Consider the following 16459-nt stretch of genomic DNA (forward strand, 5'->3'; position numbering starts at 1 on the left):
GGCGGGAGAACTGCCAACCATAATCCGCATGCCGCTACTACAAGTGCCGTCAAGGGTCGTCAAACGGCATAGCTTGGCATTTCGTCAGGGCTCGGCATAAGACGGACGGATGATGTGAGAGCCCGATAACCCGGGATGGTTCCACAAAGTGCTGGTATAAACTACCTAGCTGAGCTGATTGATGATGATGTGCTGTACAATTCATGCACCTATCTGATACGAAACTACCAATCAACTGCCACACTGAAGAGTCGCCGCGCCAATGATATCCCCTTATTCATTCCAACGGGACAATCCCCTTAACACTGAGCTTCGCGAGACACAACCGCAACATCGGATTCGCCTCCCCCGCCGCCTCCTCCAACCGCTCGATCTCGCGCTCCAGCTCGCCCTCCAGATCCCGCAAGCACTCCAGCGTCTTGGCAAACGCCCCGCTCTTCCGCAGGCACGCGGTCAGATGCGCCTTGCACTCCCTGGACAGCGGGGACCCGTCGCTCGAGGCCGCGGTCGGGCGCTGCCGGAACACGCCGAGGATGTGGCCCCGGTACTCCGGGTGGTGCGCCAGGCACCAGACGACGGGGTAGGAGAACTTGCCCTCGTCGAGGTCCTCGCACAGGCCCTTTTGCGCGGCGTAGTCGCCGAAGTTCATGTAGTCGTCGCGGATCTGGAAGAAGCGGCCGAAGAGCAGGGTGAGCTTCTCAAAGTCGAGGCGAAGCGACGTCGGTGTTGTTGGTGTTGTTTTGGAGAAGGACGTGGTGCTCTCGGCCTGCATCAGGCGTAGTAGCATCCGGAACATGCCGCCCGTCTTGTGGTCGACCATGTTGACGTACTCGGCCTCGCTGGGGCACGAGAGGTTGTGCTTCCAGTGCAGGTCCCAGCTCTGGCCCAGGTAGAGGCCCCCGAGCTCCTCGAGCACGGCCGTCAGGGCCGCTGGGCTCAGGCCCTGGGAGACTTGGCCCACGGCGCGGACGAACATGAAGGTGGCGCTGTTGATGGATTGTGCCTGTCCGAACAGCACGTGTGCTGCCGGGAAGCCTCGGCGCAGCGGAGAGTTGTCTTGGAGGTCGTCGAGGATCAGAGACGCGTTGTGCAGGGTGTTGACTACCGACGTGATCTTCCTGACCGCGGCCGGAGGGACGTGCATCCACGTGTTGAGGGCGTCGATGAGAGCGCTTCTGACGCCCTTAGAGGGCATGCTTGAGACGTAGTCTACCGGTGCATTGAGGGCGAGGCTAGACGGCTCGTAGAACGGATAGCTGGATACGCCACCGTAATCTGTCCTGCTGCTGTCGCTGCCCTCAGGTACGCTCACTCTTGAGTCCCTTCTCTTCTTGTTGAGCACATCTTCTTTGGGACATGGCGATAATTGCCTCTTGATCCCGTTGCCGTTGGTGCCGTTAGTGCCGTTACTAACACTTCCATTGGCGGCGATTATTCCGTTGGGGATGTTGGTACCGTTGGCAAGGGTCTCGTCCTTCCAAGCATTCTGCCTCGGGCAAGCGGAGCACCAGTAGTGGTTTCCAGAGACGGCCAAGCCGGCGCAGTCGATCCACCTTTTCAGTTTCAAAGGCAGGTCCGGATGAGCCACGTAGAGTTCGTCACGGCGTTGACAGAAGTCCCGCTCTGACTTGATGATCCTGAGTTTCACCTCGTTCTTGGCGGCTTCGACTGAAAGCCCTTCTGTTCGGGCAAACAGCTCAACCGCACTCACGATCCGCTGAGATTGGCCAGACTGCAGTTCTCGGCATTCGCGCTCCCAGCTGAAATAGTCGTTGGCCAGCAGGAGTCCTTCCGTGGCTGCGTCGATGATGGGCTGTACGAGTCGGTGGTCTGCGTCTGAGAGGGAAATCCCGAGACTGAACTGGAGCATTGGCCAAAAAACGCTGTAACTTGATTAGTCTTGTAACTTGGCAAGGGAAATATGGTTAACTTACAGCATACCACCGTTCTCGCTCCGGTATTGTAAGTACTCGTCGAGACTCTGCGCTTCCTTGTCACTGTTCTTCTCGCTTATCGCCAGCCAGACATCGCGGAACGCAGCGAGCATGTTCAGGCCAAGCTCATGATCCAGCTTGACGCACTCCAGAATGCACTGCGAGACCAGCTTTTTGGTTTTCATTGCCCTCGAATCCGGGGTCAGGCACCGGTCATCGGCTGGATCCAGAGCGGCATGAAGCTCGTCATTTTCAACCTGAGCCTCCTCAATGCTGAGGCCCTCGCCCTTATCTGGAGATTCATTCAGTAAGACGTACGGGTAGAAAACAGAAGGAGAGCCGCTTTACCGTCATGAATCAGACCAAGGTCGGAGAGGTAGGCCAACACGCCCAGCCGCTCTGGAATCGCCTCCGGGTAGATGAGAGACGACCAGTTGCCCACCGGCGAGAAAGAGAAATGCGTTTTCTTCTCGCGTCCGTCCCCGATTTCCCTCGCCCAGTCTCTCATGAAACGGCGGCTCGCTTCGTTGGCGAGGTCGTCTCGGGGATGAAGACGAATGGGCAGCGTTGTGAAGCAACCCGTTCGACTGGCTTCGTCTGCAGGGACGAGGCTCGACTGGTACGACAGGTCTTCCATGATAGCAGCGATATGCTTTACAGGCCAGGAATAGTAACAACGGCCTGGAAATCAGCGTTCTTGCTACCTGAAAGCATTCATTCGCCTGGCTTTAGGGACCTCATGGTGGATTCCAGGAACATACTCTCGGTCAATTCAGATGTTTACACTGGTTCCGCCACGGGGTCCACCGGTCGGTCATCCTCGCTCGACATCCGTGTATCCCTATCATCGAAACAACTACAGATACTTGGCTGCGGGCGAAATGAGCTATGTGACGTAGAATCTGCAGGCGTGACCCGTTCTAGACTTCTGACGCGGCCCTGCCCATTTCGCAATCTGGTATCGCTGATGTAAGACGCTAAGAAATAGTGAGCATGGTTATTGCTGACCGCATGCATGTCAACCGGAATATACGTCTGACAACATCCAAGGTATACTGCAAAAGGACCCGAGTTCACCTATAGGGGACCCACCACACTTTCCCAAATTCCCGACACCTGCAGCTGACATATCCACCGAGGCGCTTAGCCTATAGTGGTAATCCGCGACTACCCGTGTATCTAGACTTTTAGACACTATAGCATACACATACATACTAGTCTCTCGAGAAGAAACCGGAGTCCGACGTGGGCGACTTTGACGAGGGTAGGTTGCTAAAGCCCACCTCAAGTTTCCCACTCTTTTCTGATCTCGTTCCTTTCTACCCATGATTCAGACGCAACCTGGCCAGCATGTCGCTATCCATGCTGTCTTTCGATGCACTCGGGCAGTCGGTGACGCTGGTATCTCTCGTCGCATGCCTCATCTTCTACCTGCTGTACCTGACCGTGTACCGTCTTGTCCTGAGTCCAATCGCGCATTTTCCAGGACCGAAGCTGGCGGCATGGACATATTGGTACGAATTCTGGTATGATGTCGTTGGCGAGCCTGAGTATACCTTCAAAATCGGGAGATTGCACAAGCAATATGGTAAGTTGCCCTTCGCCGAAGTCTGAAGAATTATGAGACTGACTATGTCCGTAAGGTCCCATCATCCGCATCAATCCGGACGAGATCCACATCGTAGACCCAGACTTCTACGATACGATCTACGCCGGCAGCGGGCGCAAGCGCGACAAGTGGGACTGGATCACCCGGTCTTTCGGCGTCGACGAGAGCCTCATTGGGACTCTCGGACACGACGAGCACCGCGTGCGCAGGGCGGCACTGTCGCCGTACTTCTCCAAGCAGAGCGTGCGAGCCCTGCAGCCTCTTGTCGACCGGAACATGGCCATCCTGCTCGGACGGCTCCAGGAGTTCGCGACTAGCGGAGCCACGATGAAGCTGGATGATGCTTATGCCGCCTTGACCAACGGTAAGCACTCCTCTTGAGCCTTAAGTTCGAGCTTTCGTATTGATCCGTGACGCAGACATTGTAGAGTACTACGCCTTCGGAAGGAGCGAGCACCGTCTCGAAGCCCCCGACTTCGACCCCTCCTTCCGCGACGCCATGCTGCAAGGCGGCAAGTCGGGCCACGTCCTAAAGCACTTCCCGTGGCTGATGGACATGCTCCGCAAACTCCCCGTCTCGTGGCTGCTCCGCCTCAGCCCCGCGATGGGCGCCTACTCGCAGCTCCAGACCAACGTCAAGCGGCAGGTGGCCGAGATCCAGCACGCGCACCAGACGCACGCCTACGACAAAACACAGCAGCGCACCATCTTCCACGAGATCCTCAACAGCAAGCTGTCCGACTACGACAAGTCGAGCGACCGGCTCTGGCAGGAGGGCGAGGTCGTCGTGGCCGCGGGGACCATCACGACGGCCTGGGCCCTCGGGGTGTCGACCTACTTCACCCTCGCCGCGCCGGCCATCCTCTCGCGGCTCAAGGCCGAGCTCGAGGCCGCTATCCCCGACCCGGCGCAGCCCCTCAGCTTGGCGGCGCTCGAGAGCCTCCCCTACCTGACGGGCGTGGTTCAGGAAGGGGTGCGGCTCAGCCACGCGATCTCGCACCGGCTGCACCGCATCTGTCCCGACGAGACCCTGGTCTACCGCGCCGGCGGCCGGGAATGGCGCATCCCGCCCGGGACGCCGCTTAGCATGACGAGCAACCTCGTGCACCACGATGAGCGCGTCTTTGCGGACTCGCACGCCTTCCGGCCCGAGCGCTGGGTCGAGAACCCCCGGCTCGACCGCTACCTCGTCTCGTTCGGCAAGGGCGGCCGGGCTTGTCTGGGTATCAACCTCGCGTACGCGGAGCTCTACCTCACGCTTGCGGCGCTGTTCCGGGTGTACGGCACCGCAGATGTACGGGGGAAGGACGACGTCGGGAGGTTGGAGCTGTTCGAGACGTCGGCGGCGGACTTGGTGATTACGAGCGATACGGTCGTGCCGGTGATGCCGGAGGACTCCAAGGGGTTGCGGGTGAAGGTGCACCAGCTGGTTGGCTAGATTGCTCTGGTGTGAGCTTATTGCAACTTCAAAATTTCGGATGCCATCTGTAATATTTGATTGGGGGCTTGGATGGTCTACGATGCGTGCTAGCGTCCCACCAGTAACTTAAAGAAACTTTGCGTCCCCTGATTGGTGGATATTGATGTTAAAGGGGCAGTAAGGTTTGAGAACGCTGTGCCCGTGGTTCACTCGGTCCTGGACTATAGCAGAAATGGTGCATCAGCTTACAAGCCCTGATTTAATATCTCAATGCAGTATATCGATAAGCTACGTGTGCCAAATATTTCAACCCCTTGCCCCAAAAACACTCTGCCGATCTTCGCAAGTACGCGCAGTTTGGTCACGGCCAGTGCATGCCAGAGTCTGCCTTTGGCGGGCATATTTCCTCGCCACGTGCCTGAGCCCACTCTTCATAGGACTCCGGGAGATTGTTGTCCAGGTCTGTCAAGTATCTGATGAGTCTGCTCAAGTTGCGTTCAGTCAGCGCATCGCTCAAAACTAGATATACATTTCAAAGTTGTTTTAACTTACTCTTGTCGGAAAAATCCGTTTCCTAGCACTGTTGCTGAGACTCTAGTCTCAAAAGCCCTTTTCACACTATTAGTTGTCGCTCGGAACAGAAATAAACGAGTCTACTTACAGTGCGTAAAGGGTGTTCCTTCCAGTAAAGTCTTCCGCTGGCGCTGACTTTGCGAAAAATTCATGGTAGCTGTTGATCAAGGGCATGCCAGCCACCATGCGCGGGTTGGCCCAAACCCCTATTTCCACTATGAAGGCGAGTTATTGGAGGGCCAGTCGACAATACAACAAGTGCGGTATGGGCTACTTACTCTCATTATGGCCATAAATGCAAGCTGGGTCGAAGATGACAGGATTCCCATCAGAACCAGTGGCCATATTACCATGCCAGAGATCTGTGTGTGTGAGTCTGGGCATGATCTCACGGCCACCCGTCTCCAGCGGACGCAGTAGCCGGGGGATGATCCGGTTGAACATAGCGTCCAGCAGTCGCGCCAATTCGGCAGGAGGCGGGCCTTGGGCGATCTGTTCGAGTCTGATGAGCACACGCATGTACCGGAAGAAGTCGTCTACCCATGAGTTGCTTCTGGCCGGACGGACAGGAAGGACGCCACCGGCAATGACTTCGTCAGCGCCATACAGCCCATCCGCAGCAACTCCTTTGTTGTGCAGCTCTGCTACTCGCCGCGCGAGTCTTTCCGGGTCTATTGGCTCGTCTTGCATGTCTATGAAGTCGCACAAGAGGAAGTGCGCCTCCGAACTCGAGGCATATTGACCCCAGCCGATTGGTTTTGGGCAGAATCCAGACACCAGTTTCTGTATCAGGCTCAGACTCCCTGCCTCGCCTTTAAACGCTGCTCAGGTTAGAAAACATGTTCCATAACAGTATTTATACTCAGAAGAAAACTCAATAGTCCGAGGTTTTTAAATAATATATTGGGCACTCACTAATCGCACCAGACTCGGCGTCCGTAACTTTAAGGAAATACTCCATACGGTTTCCGTCAACCTCAGCCTCGATTTTGGCGGTGCGTGACCACGTACTGACGCCATGTGGCTTAATATGGAACCTGGTGGCGTTCGAGGGTAGCACTGAGAGACGATGAGCGTTTGCGAAGGAGAATGGGTGTCTTGGGGGCTGCACTCACCGGCTTTGACGCTGTCATCGACGTTTGCGACCAAAGCTTCGGGTACGATATGCAGGCTTGGAGCCCAGAAGGCTTAGAGGCAGGAGGTCATCTGCCGGAATTTGGCCAAGCATCTTCACCAACAAGAGGTGCTGCTCAAGACCTACTCTGGGGTGGCAAGATTAAATCCTTCGAGGCCTCCGGGGTGGTAGGAGATGAATGCAATTACAGGTCAGCTCATTTACCTATCTGAGAATAGGTCAGTCAGTAATTTTTCGAAGTCACCAATGGCGTCAATTTCTTGGGAAGAGTTGAAAGTCATAAGCGCCACCACCCTTGTGCATCCTGAGCTGACTTGTACCCCGCTCGCGCTCGTGATTTCGGCCCCCAACCAAGCTGACGGAAAAAGCATTTGTGCGAAGAATGATGTGCACCTTATTTGTTTGGGTGCCCCCGAAATCCTCTAGATCTGTGCATCAGCCGTATTGACTTACCTCAAGTTGGCGCTCCACGAGAGTCTCGTTGTCCAACATGACGTCGATAGGTCGTATTCAAGCCGGATTCGCTCAAGCCAGTCAGGAGCTCACCGTCGCGGCCGCCAACCTCAATTTCGACTTCACGCTGATCAAGGTCGAAGCTCCCCCGGAATATCAAACGATTGGAAACCTTCTCACTCCTACCCGCGTCCGTGAGGCTGAGACAGGGTCAATACATGTGACAGCGAGGAAGCTCGGGGCCCTGTTTGAGGATGCGTGTCCAGACACGCCTAACCTCATCAAGGCCTACGGCTCCCGAGCATCGGAGATCTCAAAGGATGTATCAGAAGCCGACCTGGACAGCCCTGGCCAAATCCGCAACTGGATCCGAACCGAATTCGGGGGAGTTGACGCAACTTCGATCTGGGCAGCAGCGACATCGAGCAAGGCCGCTATTCCAGTCCACTTGTTGGCCTGCATCATCGCCAGAATGTGGACTCATTCTGAAGCCATTTCTGTCTGGGCGGAAATGGTCGCAGAGAGAAAGAAAGAAATATTGCTCGATTTCGAGAAGGGTGTCCAAGTTCCAATGGCACTGGCCTCGGCCGCCCAGCAGGAAATCACCCGAGATCACCTGGGAAGGTGGGACGCTAGTGCCAGGGCATGGCTACACACGGCTGACAATGCACGACAACGACAATACAAACAGTTTCTTCTTATCATCAAGAACCTCAGTATTGCTATTCATCGGCACAATGTGTCTCTCTATAAGGATGTCCTCAGCGTCTGGGCATCAGCACTCACCGCCACCGAAGGGCTGATATCGGGCAAACCGCACGCCGTCCGAGACGGACCGGTGCTCCTGGGGCTCTCGGCGTGGCATATTTTTCCCGACATGTTGGTTTTCAACGGACCAACTGGTAGCATCCATGTATCCATGAATGACCCCCTAGTACGGCCGGGCGGTGTCTTGTCATTGGGAATCTCAGATCCAGCTCACCGGGAGGAGCAGGGAGTCTATTGGTCCCTGTCCCTTTCCCATCATATGTATTATGGCGAGGCGGTGAAGCGGACCAGAAGGCTTGACGTCGATGGGTCCCGATTAACCTTGAATGATCTATTCTTGGTTTGCATTGGAAGCCTACTTAGACGATGGTCTATTCCTAAGAATGGCATCAACAAAGCAATCATGATCATGCAGGAGATGAAGAGAGTCGTGCCTGCAGGAGAAAACAGGGTCGTCAACGGTGATTGGAGGCACGTCATCGAGCAGTCTCTAAACGCATATACTGCGGGCGATAAGGAGGCTGTGCTTGCAGTTTCCTTGGGTCGTCGTCGACCTGGCTTCATGCCAGCCCCTTTGACAGATGAGCGGAAGCCGTTGTTCGGCCTTCTTCACATAACAAATCTTCTCTTCCTTCTGAAGGACCCCGATAGGAAGATTGAGTTGCTACGGCGTCTCGCGGCACGGGTAAAGGGACTCGACAACACCAACAGTATTATCTTCTGTTTTGATCAGAACTCCGCTCAAGGATTGTATCTGCAATTTGCAACTGCACTCCCTCGCACGGAAGAGAGTGAGAGTCTTCCCTCCCCAGCCTGTCGTCGCAACTGTTATCACCGCTGGATCCAGGTTCCGGTCTTCGTGCAAGCCACTTACACCGATACAATCCGATTAGCGAAGAGAGAACGCCACGTGGGGGCTTCGCGAACATTTGGCGGTGTACAAGAAGAGACAGATGACGGACAACCAATGATTCCCACATTGCCAGTATTCATACCAGATCCCGAACTTTCCAGCATCGAGTTGAACCCGGTATTGAATTTGCGAGGAGGTTCTGGGGACGTCGAACCATCTTTCATAGATGATACTGACGCCGTCGCAATTGCGACGATCGCTCAAATCCACGAGGAAGAGAATTCATATTACCGATCTTTGGAATGGCAAGACCCTCTGTCTCATGCAGATAATATGCTTTCGGTGGCTGAGGAGATCCAGCTAAACGAACAAAAGGAGACGGCCAAAGATTCCTGCAACAACGACACGGAGATGAGTTTTGAATATGCGTCGGAAGATGACATCAACAAAACTAGCATTCAAAAAGCAAGAGAATTGGAACATGCTGAATGGGTGGGAGGTCAAGAGGCAGCTGCAGCTTTAGAGGACGCCGCCGAGAGAAAATACCTGGAATATTGTGCTTACTATTTGACGGGCTGGGAAAGGAAGCTTAAAGCGGAAACAATCGAGTACCTGAGGCCGTACCAGCAGGAGATCACCGAGCAGTCCCTCCCTTCCGCACTGCCTGAGGTTGGCAATTCCGGCGTGGTGATATTCAAGGGATATCCATGGTACTACGATGGTTATGTTGACGTGATAACGTTAGAAGGAGAGAGCAGAGATACCTTTGGCCCTTTCTTCGGCCAACACAGCGGTTCCGAATCTTTGCGACGCAACTCGCTCGCCAAACACGAACATGCCGTTGTGTATTCCAAGCACGAAAGTCTACCGAACACCACGCCAGAGCCGCCGGTCATCACAATGGACGATATATTGTGGTGCTTTGAGCACGAACTTATCGATCCCACCCGCCTGACAATGCTGTTGGAGAAAGAGCCTGCGTTTGCGTTCCTCAAGGTTCTAGCCGCTGTCGGTGAGATCTACCGAGAGCCCACGGCTGGGGGTGCGACCATATCGGGATCCATTGTTGAAAATGTGTTTGATCCCCCCATTTTCTCGAAGAAATTGGAAAAGGATGACTGGGCCGATGCCCCGTCATACCTGTCCATCGATCAGACAGCCGCGATAGCCTTGATAGGATATTTTGAGACTGGGAGCAACTTCATCGAGAGTATGAAAGGAGATTACAATATCATTGGTCTCAGCGGCGCAGATTCAATCTTTGTTCGCACAGCGGTAAGTGTTTCCTACCTGCTTCTTACGGCACCGATACCTAACTGGGAGTCCACCTACTAGATTCTTCACGACCCAGAGCTCTCCTATCCTGACTACAGCTTCACGCGCATCCTCGGCAACATAGGAAAGCCCGGGCTATCCATCTTGACCTCTCCCTCAAAGCTCATGGTGCGCAAGCTGGACCCGGCTGCGTGGCGGATCGAGTCCGCGGCTTTCAACGGAGCGCCCCTAGACAGCTTCGCCCACACGTCGCTGCACCTCAGCCTCACCGAGTGGGAAGCCCCGCTGGTCCAGTTCCAGTCCGTGGGCCAGCGCGACGCCGACGTCAATGTCATCGAGGCCGTCGTCTCCGTTCGCGACGCAGGTAACTGGGTCGCCGACGTCGATATCTGCCGCGCGCTGCTCAGTGACCGTCTGAACAGAGAGGCTTTCATCAGTGACACCGGCAAGGATGAGGTATGTGAACACCTTTCGGCCAGCGGACATACGATGAGTGAAAACATTTCGGAAATTGAAGGCGATGAGGACGAGCTGCTTTCTATCGAGACCTGGGACCAGGTTCTTGACGACGTAGATGGGCCTGCAGTAGTCAGGTGTTTTGACAACCACGTCGCGCGGTTGGCTGTAATATCGGTGTTATGTCTGCACAGTGAGACGGATGGCCGGCCCGTGGTTGTGTGTTCCAGGAAAACATGTTGAAGTGCCATGTCAAGAGCAAGAGCGAGACATGGAGTCAGGATGCGACATACATATATTAGATGAGATACACTACACGACCAATATATACAGAAACGGAGAACAAAGTGTTGTGCATTGAAACATGGGACCAAGCTCTTGATGAGGTAAATGGACCAACAGTTTCCCGTTATTTTGATAGCCACATTGCTCGTTTGGCCATCATATCGGTGTCATGTTTACACATTAACGCGGATGGTCGGACAGTGGCAACAATCTCATCTCTGTTTCAAAGAATTATGTGGTTTATAGGCGCGTATCTGCCGAAATGTTCCCTAACGAAAAGGTCTTAGGGGGCAATGAGAATGACAATGATGAATTGTGTGTATGATACCCAGAAATTTTATTTCCATCCATCAAACTCGGCATCTCAACTCGTCTAACTCTTATCTCGCTTTGCCAGTCAGAAAGACCACCTATAAAACCCCAAAAGTCCCACTGACTCAAGAGGTGCAGCAATCCTGCGTAGGCGCGCACTTCGCAATGCGCTCCGGCGCGCACAAGCCCAGCTCGGAGTCGTACTTTTGCCCGAAGGTGCAGACGCCGATGAGGGGGATGTTGTTGGTGCACCGCATGTACTGGGTGCAGCGGCAGGGGTTGGGGAACTGGCCGTCGGGCTCGGGGCATTTGCAGGTGCCGGACTGGCGAGACTCCAGCAGGGGCGACGGGGACGAGACCCCCATGCCGGTGGGCGAGGCGCTGGTGAGGGGGGTGCTGCCCAGAAGAGGGAGGAGCGCGAGGAGGGATTGGAGACGCATCTTGTGGTTTTTTATATATTGTAGTTGGAAATAATGGAACACCGGTTGGATCAGAGGAGTATGGAATTATTTGAGTGGCAGTTGGCGCTTTGAAAGGTGATCTCTTTCGTATTCTCGCACAGTTGTAAAAAGGGGGTCCGGTTGAAAGTGGAAAGAAATTTCGTTGACCAAGTACGGAGCAAGGGACATCGTCTATGAGTAGCGGAATAACATACCTTATATTGCTCTCATTCATGACATCAGGACTGACAACCTCTGGCGCATTGATATACCAAAGGCCGGTACTCCGGATAAGCAGGTTGGGGCTGTTTCACCGGCTGTCTTACATGTCTTGCCTCCCCCTACGTCTTGACCGGCCTATGCAAGCCTAGATCAAGACCGCATTGACGCACATTCGTATCATTAGCGCCTCGTAATTCCTCTGGGAAGAATGGCGCAGCACCCGATCAGAACAGCAGTCTTTCCAGACGTCAGTCCAAGTTCATTATGCCAGTGAGATCTATATGGAGATCGTGGTATGATGTCATAACCAAATGGAGTAATTAGCTACTCAGGCAGTTGACTATGTCATAGTCAACTCTGGCGGATACGTGGATTGATTCCAGCAACATTCACTCCGTAGCTTCAGGCTGCCCCCGGGATCTTGCGGTGGCGCACGAAAGACTTCCGTTCCGCTCCAAGTAACCGCGAATGTCTCAACACAAAATGGGTCTGACCGCATCAGATCAAGATTCAGATTGGTACTGGTAGCAGATCCTATTCTTAGAATCCGGTCTCAGCCGCTACGAGGAAACAGCCAGAAACACGGTCGAGAGCCGCCACTTGTCCCGGTTCATGAGGTCGGACTTGGCGATCACGAAGAACCCAGGTCCGAGGCGCACATATATGTCTTTATATGACTTATCCAAGATGGATCTGGGGCGGAGCACGATGGCCACGAACGCCCGGTCGTCTTTCTCATCTCGTTGCTGACTCTGGACCGCGCAATTGAGCAGGCCCAGGTACAATTTTCCCGGGCCTTCGGGGTTGGACCGATCGAACAGACTAGACGCCGAGCCCGCATGCGAGAGGTCGTGGGCTTTGAGGATGTTCATCCGCAGGCCTCGCTCGGGCGTGGTCATCTTGAAGTCGCGGAAGTGGCCGGGTGGGACCGGAGCGAAACCGGGCCTCGCCTTGAAGTCCGCGGGCGATTTGGCTAGGATGGGCTGTGGTTCCCAAACCGTCTTGTCATCCCATGCGATTAGGTCGCGAGCGGCGTCGCTGTTCCAGAGGAGCAGCGTGCAGTCCTCGCTCTGCTTTAGGATCTTGTGCTGGAGTCGCTGGAAGGCCTTTTCGCCCTCGCCGTAGAGCAGCGGCATGTTCACGTCGAAGATGCCCAGCAGCGAGTAAGCTTCGTCCTCGATCCTGCTCGCTTGCCGCCAGGACGCCCAATGCATGCGGGTCGCCGCAGGCACTTTGAAGAAATCCGTCTGGTGGCAGAGGATGTCTTCACTGATCCCCGTAATCGCCGAGATGATTGACTTTAAGCTGTCTTTGGTGCCCAGATACTGCCATGGCGCACCGAAGAAGCGGACGTCCCTCGGGGCCAGCAATTCCTGTAGCGTCCAGCTCCGGTGAAACCATCTGCCAATCATAACCCTGGAGGACGACCTGCCTGGTGGAGTGCGTCGGGAGGTTCGCCGGGATGCTAAAAGCTCAAGCTGCTCTACCGATTCTATGTCGCTTAGATAAGCGTAGCATATGGTCGCATCCTGGTACCATCTAAACATGGAATTGATGGCCTCCGACAACTCAGTACTGGGTACGCCAGTCAGAACAAGTCCACTTGAGCGGGAAACTTGTGCGCTCACCTCGAGGTCTTGTCGATACAACACGTATCAATCCAAATCCACTGTAAGCCGTCTTCTTCTGCCTGGCGACAGCAATACTCGATCTTCCGGAACCCCAGCTTCGTCGCCGCAACCTCAGGATTGCGCATATCTCCGTAGGTCACCTCATCGCTGGTCTCGGTGCTCCAGGTATGAGAGAAGACCGCATAGGGTCGACTGCATGGCCCAGAAACTCTTTGAATCCGTATGTCTTGACGTTGAGAAGACGCATCTTCTCTATTGTGATGTGGGGGTTGTTGCTGATGATTGAGGAACTGATTGTGCGATCATCTGCGCGCTTGACAGTTACTGGCTGTGTGATGATTACAGGGGTTCATAATGGTGCATCCCGCATCCCGCAATACCCCGGCCCTCTCCCCAGTGGGGATGTCACATCCTCCCGCCTTCCCACCCATGCTGCATCTCGGTGAGCTTGCGGGACCGACTATGTTACCCTATTTCATGGCTTTTCCACGGTGCGCTTTGGGATGAATCGAAGGCAGTAGACGCTTACCGTCGCAAGCATTGATGCGGTCAATTGCAGGACAGGATCTAAAGGGCTTGGCCCCGGGAGGCCTTTTCAGCTTCCAAGCTGAAGTAATCACGTTGGCCTGTATGATGTAGTTCAAATTAGAACTTCCGTCGATAGAGGAGGGACGAATAGCAATCAAGATACGTCCACATATTGAAGAAACCCATCCTGTCAGAGATGCCTATTTCAAGCGAAAGCAGTCGTTCAGCTCCAGCCAAAGTCTCACGCAGACCCTGGCTAGAAACCCCTCTGGATCCCGCCAAGTCCCAAATCCGGCTCCTGACGCTGCACCGCGGCCGGACTTCCGACCCCATCGTCGTCGACCTGCACGTAGTGTCGCTAGACGACGACAGCGACGGCGGAGATGGCTCTTTGAACAACAACTTCGAGACGCTCTCGTACGTCTGGGGCGACCCAACCCAAGCGGAACCCATCACCGTCTCCGGCGTCCCCTTCGACGCGACGCGTAACCTAGCCGAGTTCCTGCGGTGCCTGCGCCTCCACAACGCCGAGCGCGTCGTCTGGGCCGACGCCATCTGCATCGACCAGACCAGCGTCGCCGAGAAGAGCCACCAGATCGGGCTCATGGCGCGCATCTACCGGCAGGCGGCGAAAGCAGCCATCTGGTTCGGGCACTTTACGGAGGCGTGGCCGGAAGACATCGTCGCGGCGCTGGAGGAGAGCGGGAGCCTGGAGGAGGGGCAGATTTACGTGCCGACGTCGCATATGACAACGCGGATGTGGGAGGGGGCGGAGAGGTACTGTGCTGCGCAGAAGGAGCAATTCGTGAGTTTGGGCGGGAAGCTTCTGCCGCAGCCAGTGGAGGACGCCGCTGATTCCAATGATACCCAAGATGAAGAGGCGCTGGATGAACTTCTCTTCGAAACGCTCCAAGTCTTCGACTCCCTAGTCCGAGGAAAGCACCTCTGGGAGTTCTCGCTATTGTATCTCGACCCCAGCAACGCCCACTGCAACAGCGGCGTCGCTATGAACCGGAACTGGCCGCGGACCCTCGACTGCGCGCGCTGGCTCCTGTCGCGCCCCTGGTGGTCGCGGGTCTGGACCCTGCAGGAAGCGGTGCTGCCCCGCGCCGACGCCGTCGTCTACATCGGGACCCTCCCCGTGCGCTTCTCGCGCATCGTCGACGGCGGGCGCGCCTTCTCGGACCACTGGCTCGGCGACTGCTGCAAGCGCGTCTGCAACCTGGCGGCGGCCGAGTACCAGCGCTTCCCGCACCGGCACTGGCTGTCGGCGCAGCAGGTTCACGCGCACCGTCAACGGTTCTCGCCTCCCTCCGACCGCGGGGAGTCGTCATCAGTGGCAAAGAGGAGGAAAAATCCAAAGAAAGATAGAAATCGCAACGACGAGGAGGTCCCCTTCATCAGCATCGCCGAAGCCATCAACTCAACCCAATGGCGCCGCGCCACCGACCCCCGCGACCACTTCTTCGGCGTCCTGGGCCTGCTGCCCGGGGCGTGGCACACCTACTTCCAAGAGGTCGGGTACGGGTGCAGCGCCGGCTCGCTGTTCGCGCAGTGCACCAAGCTGCTGTACGTCAACGACGGCCACCTGCGGCAGCTCGGCTGCGCCGTCGGCACTCGCCGTCGCGCAGAGGCAGTAGTCGTACCCCGAGATCTGCCCACCTGGGCCATCGACCTCAGCCGCGCCTCCGGGCACGACGAGGACGGGGCCGATCGATGGGCCCTTTACGATGCGTACCCGGGGTCCGCATACGATGACGAAGCGTCAGGGGTCCGGTTCATGCACGATCTGCAGGATCCTGTGTTGAGGGTTCCGGGCATCTACGTCGGCGGCGTTGCCGCGTGTGCGTCACGTACGAGCAACAGGCGCAGCAACAACATCAGAAGCGAAACCCGCCACGAGCAGCCGGCGGCGCCGCCGATCGAGCGCGACGAAGCCCAACGAACCCTAACCCTCGTCACCGAATGGAAGACCCTCTGGGAAGCCCACCGCCACCACCCCCACCCCTCCGATAACGAACTTTCCAACCTCGAAGATCCCGACGACGACACCTTCTGGCGCACCGCTTTCATGGACCGCGACATCTGGCGCTACTGGCTCCACAAGCGCCGCCCCCTCCCCACCCCGAAACTCCACGACATCCGGTCCTGGTGGGAGGCCTTCGCGGCCACGGGAGACTACCGCGACCTGGTACCGGATCAGCAGCCGGGGGGCGTGGGGCGCGGGACTTACCACTACCGAGCCCTCACACTCAACCTGGAGAAGTGCCGCTTATTCTGCAGCGACCGCGGCGAGCCGGGGCTGGGCCCCCACGACGTCGCGCCCGGCGACGAGGTGTTTATCCTGGCGGGCTGCCGATCGCCCGCGGTACTCCGGCCCATCCCCGAAGTTAGTGTCGATGGTCAGAATAGGCAGGATACAGAAAGAAGCGACAGAAACGAGAAGGAAGCCAGCAAGTACCAATTCGTCGGGCTGTGCTTCGTGGACGGATGGATGTACGGCAAAGCGGAATCGCGTCAATTGCCATGGCAATCGCTGAAGCTCTATTGATAGACAACAGTAAT

At 56.0% G+C, this 16459-nt stretch overlaps 7 protein-coding genes across 7 annotated transcripts; 3 read left to right on the forward strand and 4 right to left on the reverse strand.

Annotated features, from left to right (window-relative positions):
* Positions 1-277: 277 nt before the first annotated feature.
* PG985_010255 (Ophiobolin F synthase) lies at positions 278-2571 on the reverse strand (the record flags this gene model as incomplete). Its single annotated transcript, XM_066830023.1, has 3 exons — positions 278-1883; positions 1935-2226; positions 2283-2571. 3 exons carry the CDS (start codon positions 2569-2571, stop codon positions 278-280), a joined length of 2187 nt encoding a protein of 728 aa, XP_066682413.1.
* A 713-nt stretch (positions 2572-3284) lies between these two features.
* PG985_010256 (uncharacterized protein) lies at positions 3285-4981 on the forward strand (the record flags this gene model as incomplete). The annotated part of the gene is made up of 3 exons (XM_066830024.1): positions 3285-3522; positions 3578-3907; positions 3963-4981. The coding sequence occupies 3 exons, from the start codon at positions 3285-3287 to the stop codon at positions 4979-4981; spliced, it is 1587 nt and encodes a 528-aa protein (XP_066682414.1).
* Positions 4982-5324: 343 nt separating this feature from the next.
* PG985_010257 (Fructosamine kinase-domain-containing protein) lies at positions 5325-6226 on the reverse strand (the record flags this gene model as incomplete). The annotated part of the gene is made up of 4 exons (XM_066830025.1): positions 5325-5445; positions 5516-5572; positions 5625-5751; positions 5815-6226. 4 exons carry the CDS (start codon positions 6224-6226, stop codon positions 5325-5327), a joined length of 717 nt encoding a protein of 238 aa, XP_066682415.1.
* A 935-nt stretch (positions 6227-7161) lies between these two features.
* PG985_010258 (serine threonine kinase) lies at positions 7162-10719 on the forward strand (the record flags this gene model as incomplete). The annotated part of the gene is made up of 2 exons (XM_066830026.1): positions 7162-10020; positions 10081-10719. 2 exons carry the CDS (start codon positions 7162-7164, stop codon positions 10717-10719), a joined length of 3498 nt encoding a protein of 1165 aa, XP_066682416.1.
* Positions 10720-11198: 479 nt separating this feature from the next.
* PG985_010259 (uncharacterized protein) lies at positions 11199-11513 on the reverse strand (the record flags this gene model as incomplete). The annotated part of the gene is made up of 1 exon (XM_066830027.1): positions 11199-11513. The coding sequence occupies one exon, from the start codon at positions 11511-11513 to the stop codon at positions 11199-11201; it is 315 nt and encodes a 104-aa protein (XP_066682417.1).
* A 782-nt stretch (positions 11514-12295) lies between these two features.
* Positions 12296-13147, reverse strand: PG985_010260 (HET-domain-containing protein; the record flags this gene model as incomplete). Its single annotated transcript, XM_066830028.1, has 1 exon — positions 12296-13147. One exon carries the CDS (start codon positions 13145-13147, stop codon positions 12296-12298), a length of 852 nt encoding a protein of 283 aa, XP_066682418.1.
* A 943-nt stretch (positions 13148-14090) lies between these two features.
* Positions 14091-16445, forward strand: PG985_010261 (heterokaryon incompatibility protein-domain-containing protein; the record flags this gene model as incomplete). Its single annotated transcript, XM_066830029.1, has 1 exon — positions 14091-16445. The coding sequence occupies one exon, from the start codon at positions 14091-14093 to the stop codon at positions 16443-16445; it is 2355 nt and encodes a 784-aa protein (XP_066682419.1).
* Positions 16446-16459: the final 14 nt, after the last annotated feature.

The sequence above is a fragment of the Apiospora marii genome, assembly GCF_038362585.1.
Source record: "Apiospora marii strain CBS 49790 chromosome Unknown utg000006l_segment0_segment0, whole genome shotgun sequence".
Lineage (NCBI taxonomy): Eukaryota > Fungi > Ascomycota > Sordariomycetes > Amphisphaeriales > Apiosporaceae > Apiospora > Apiospora marii.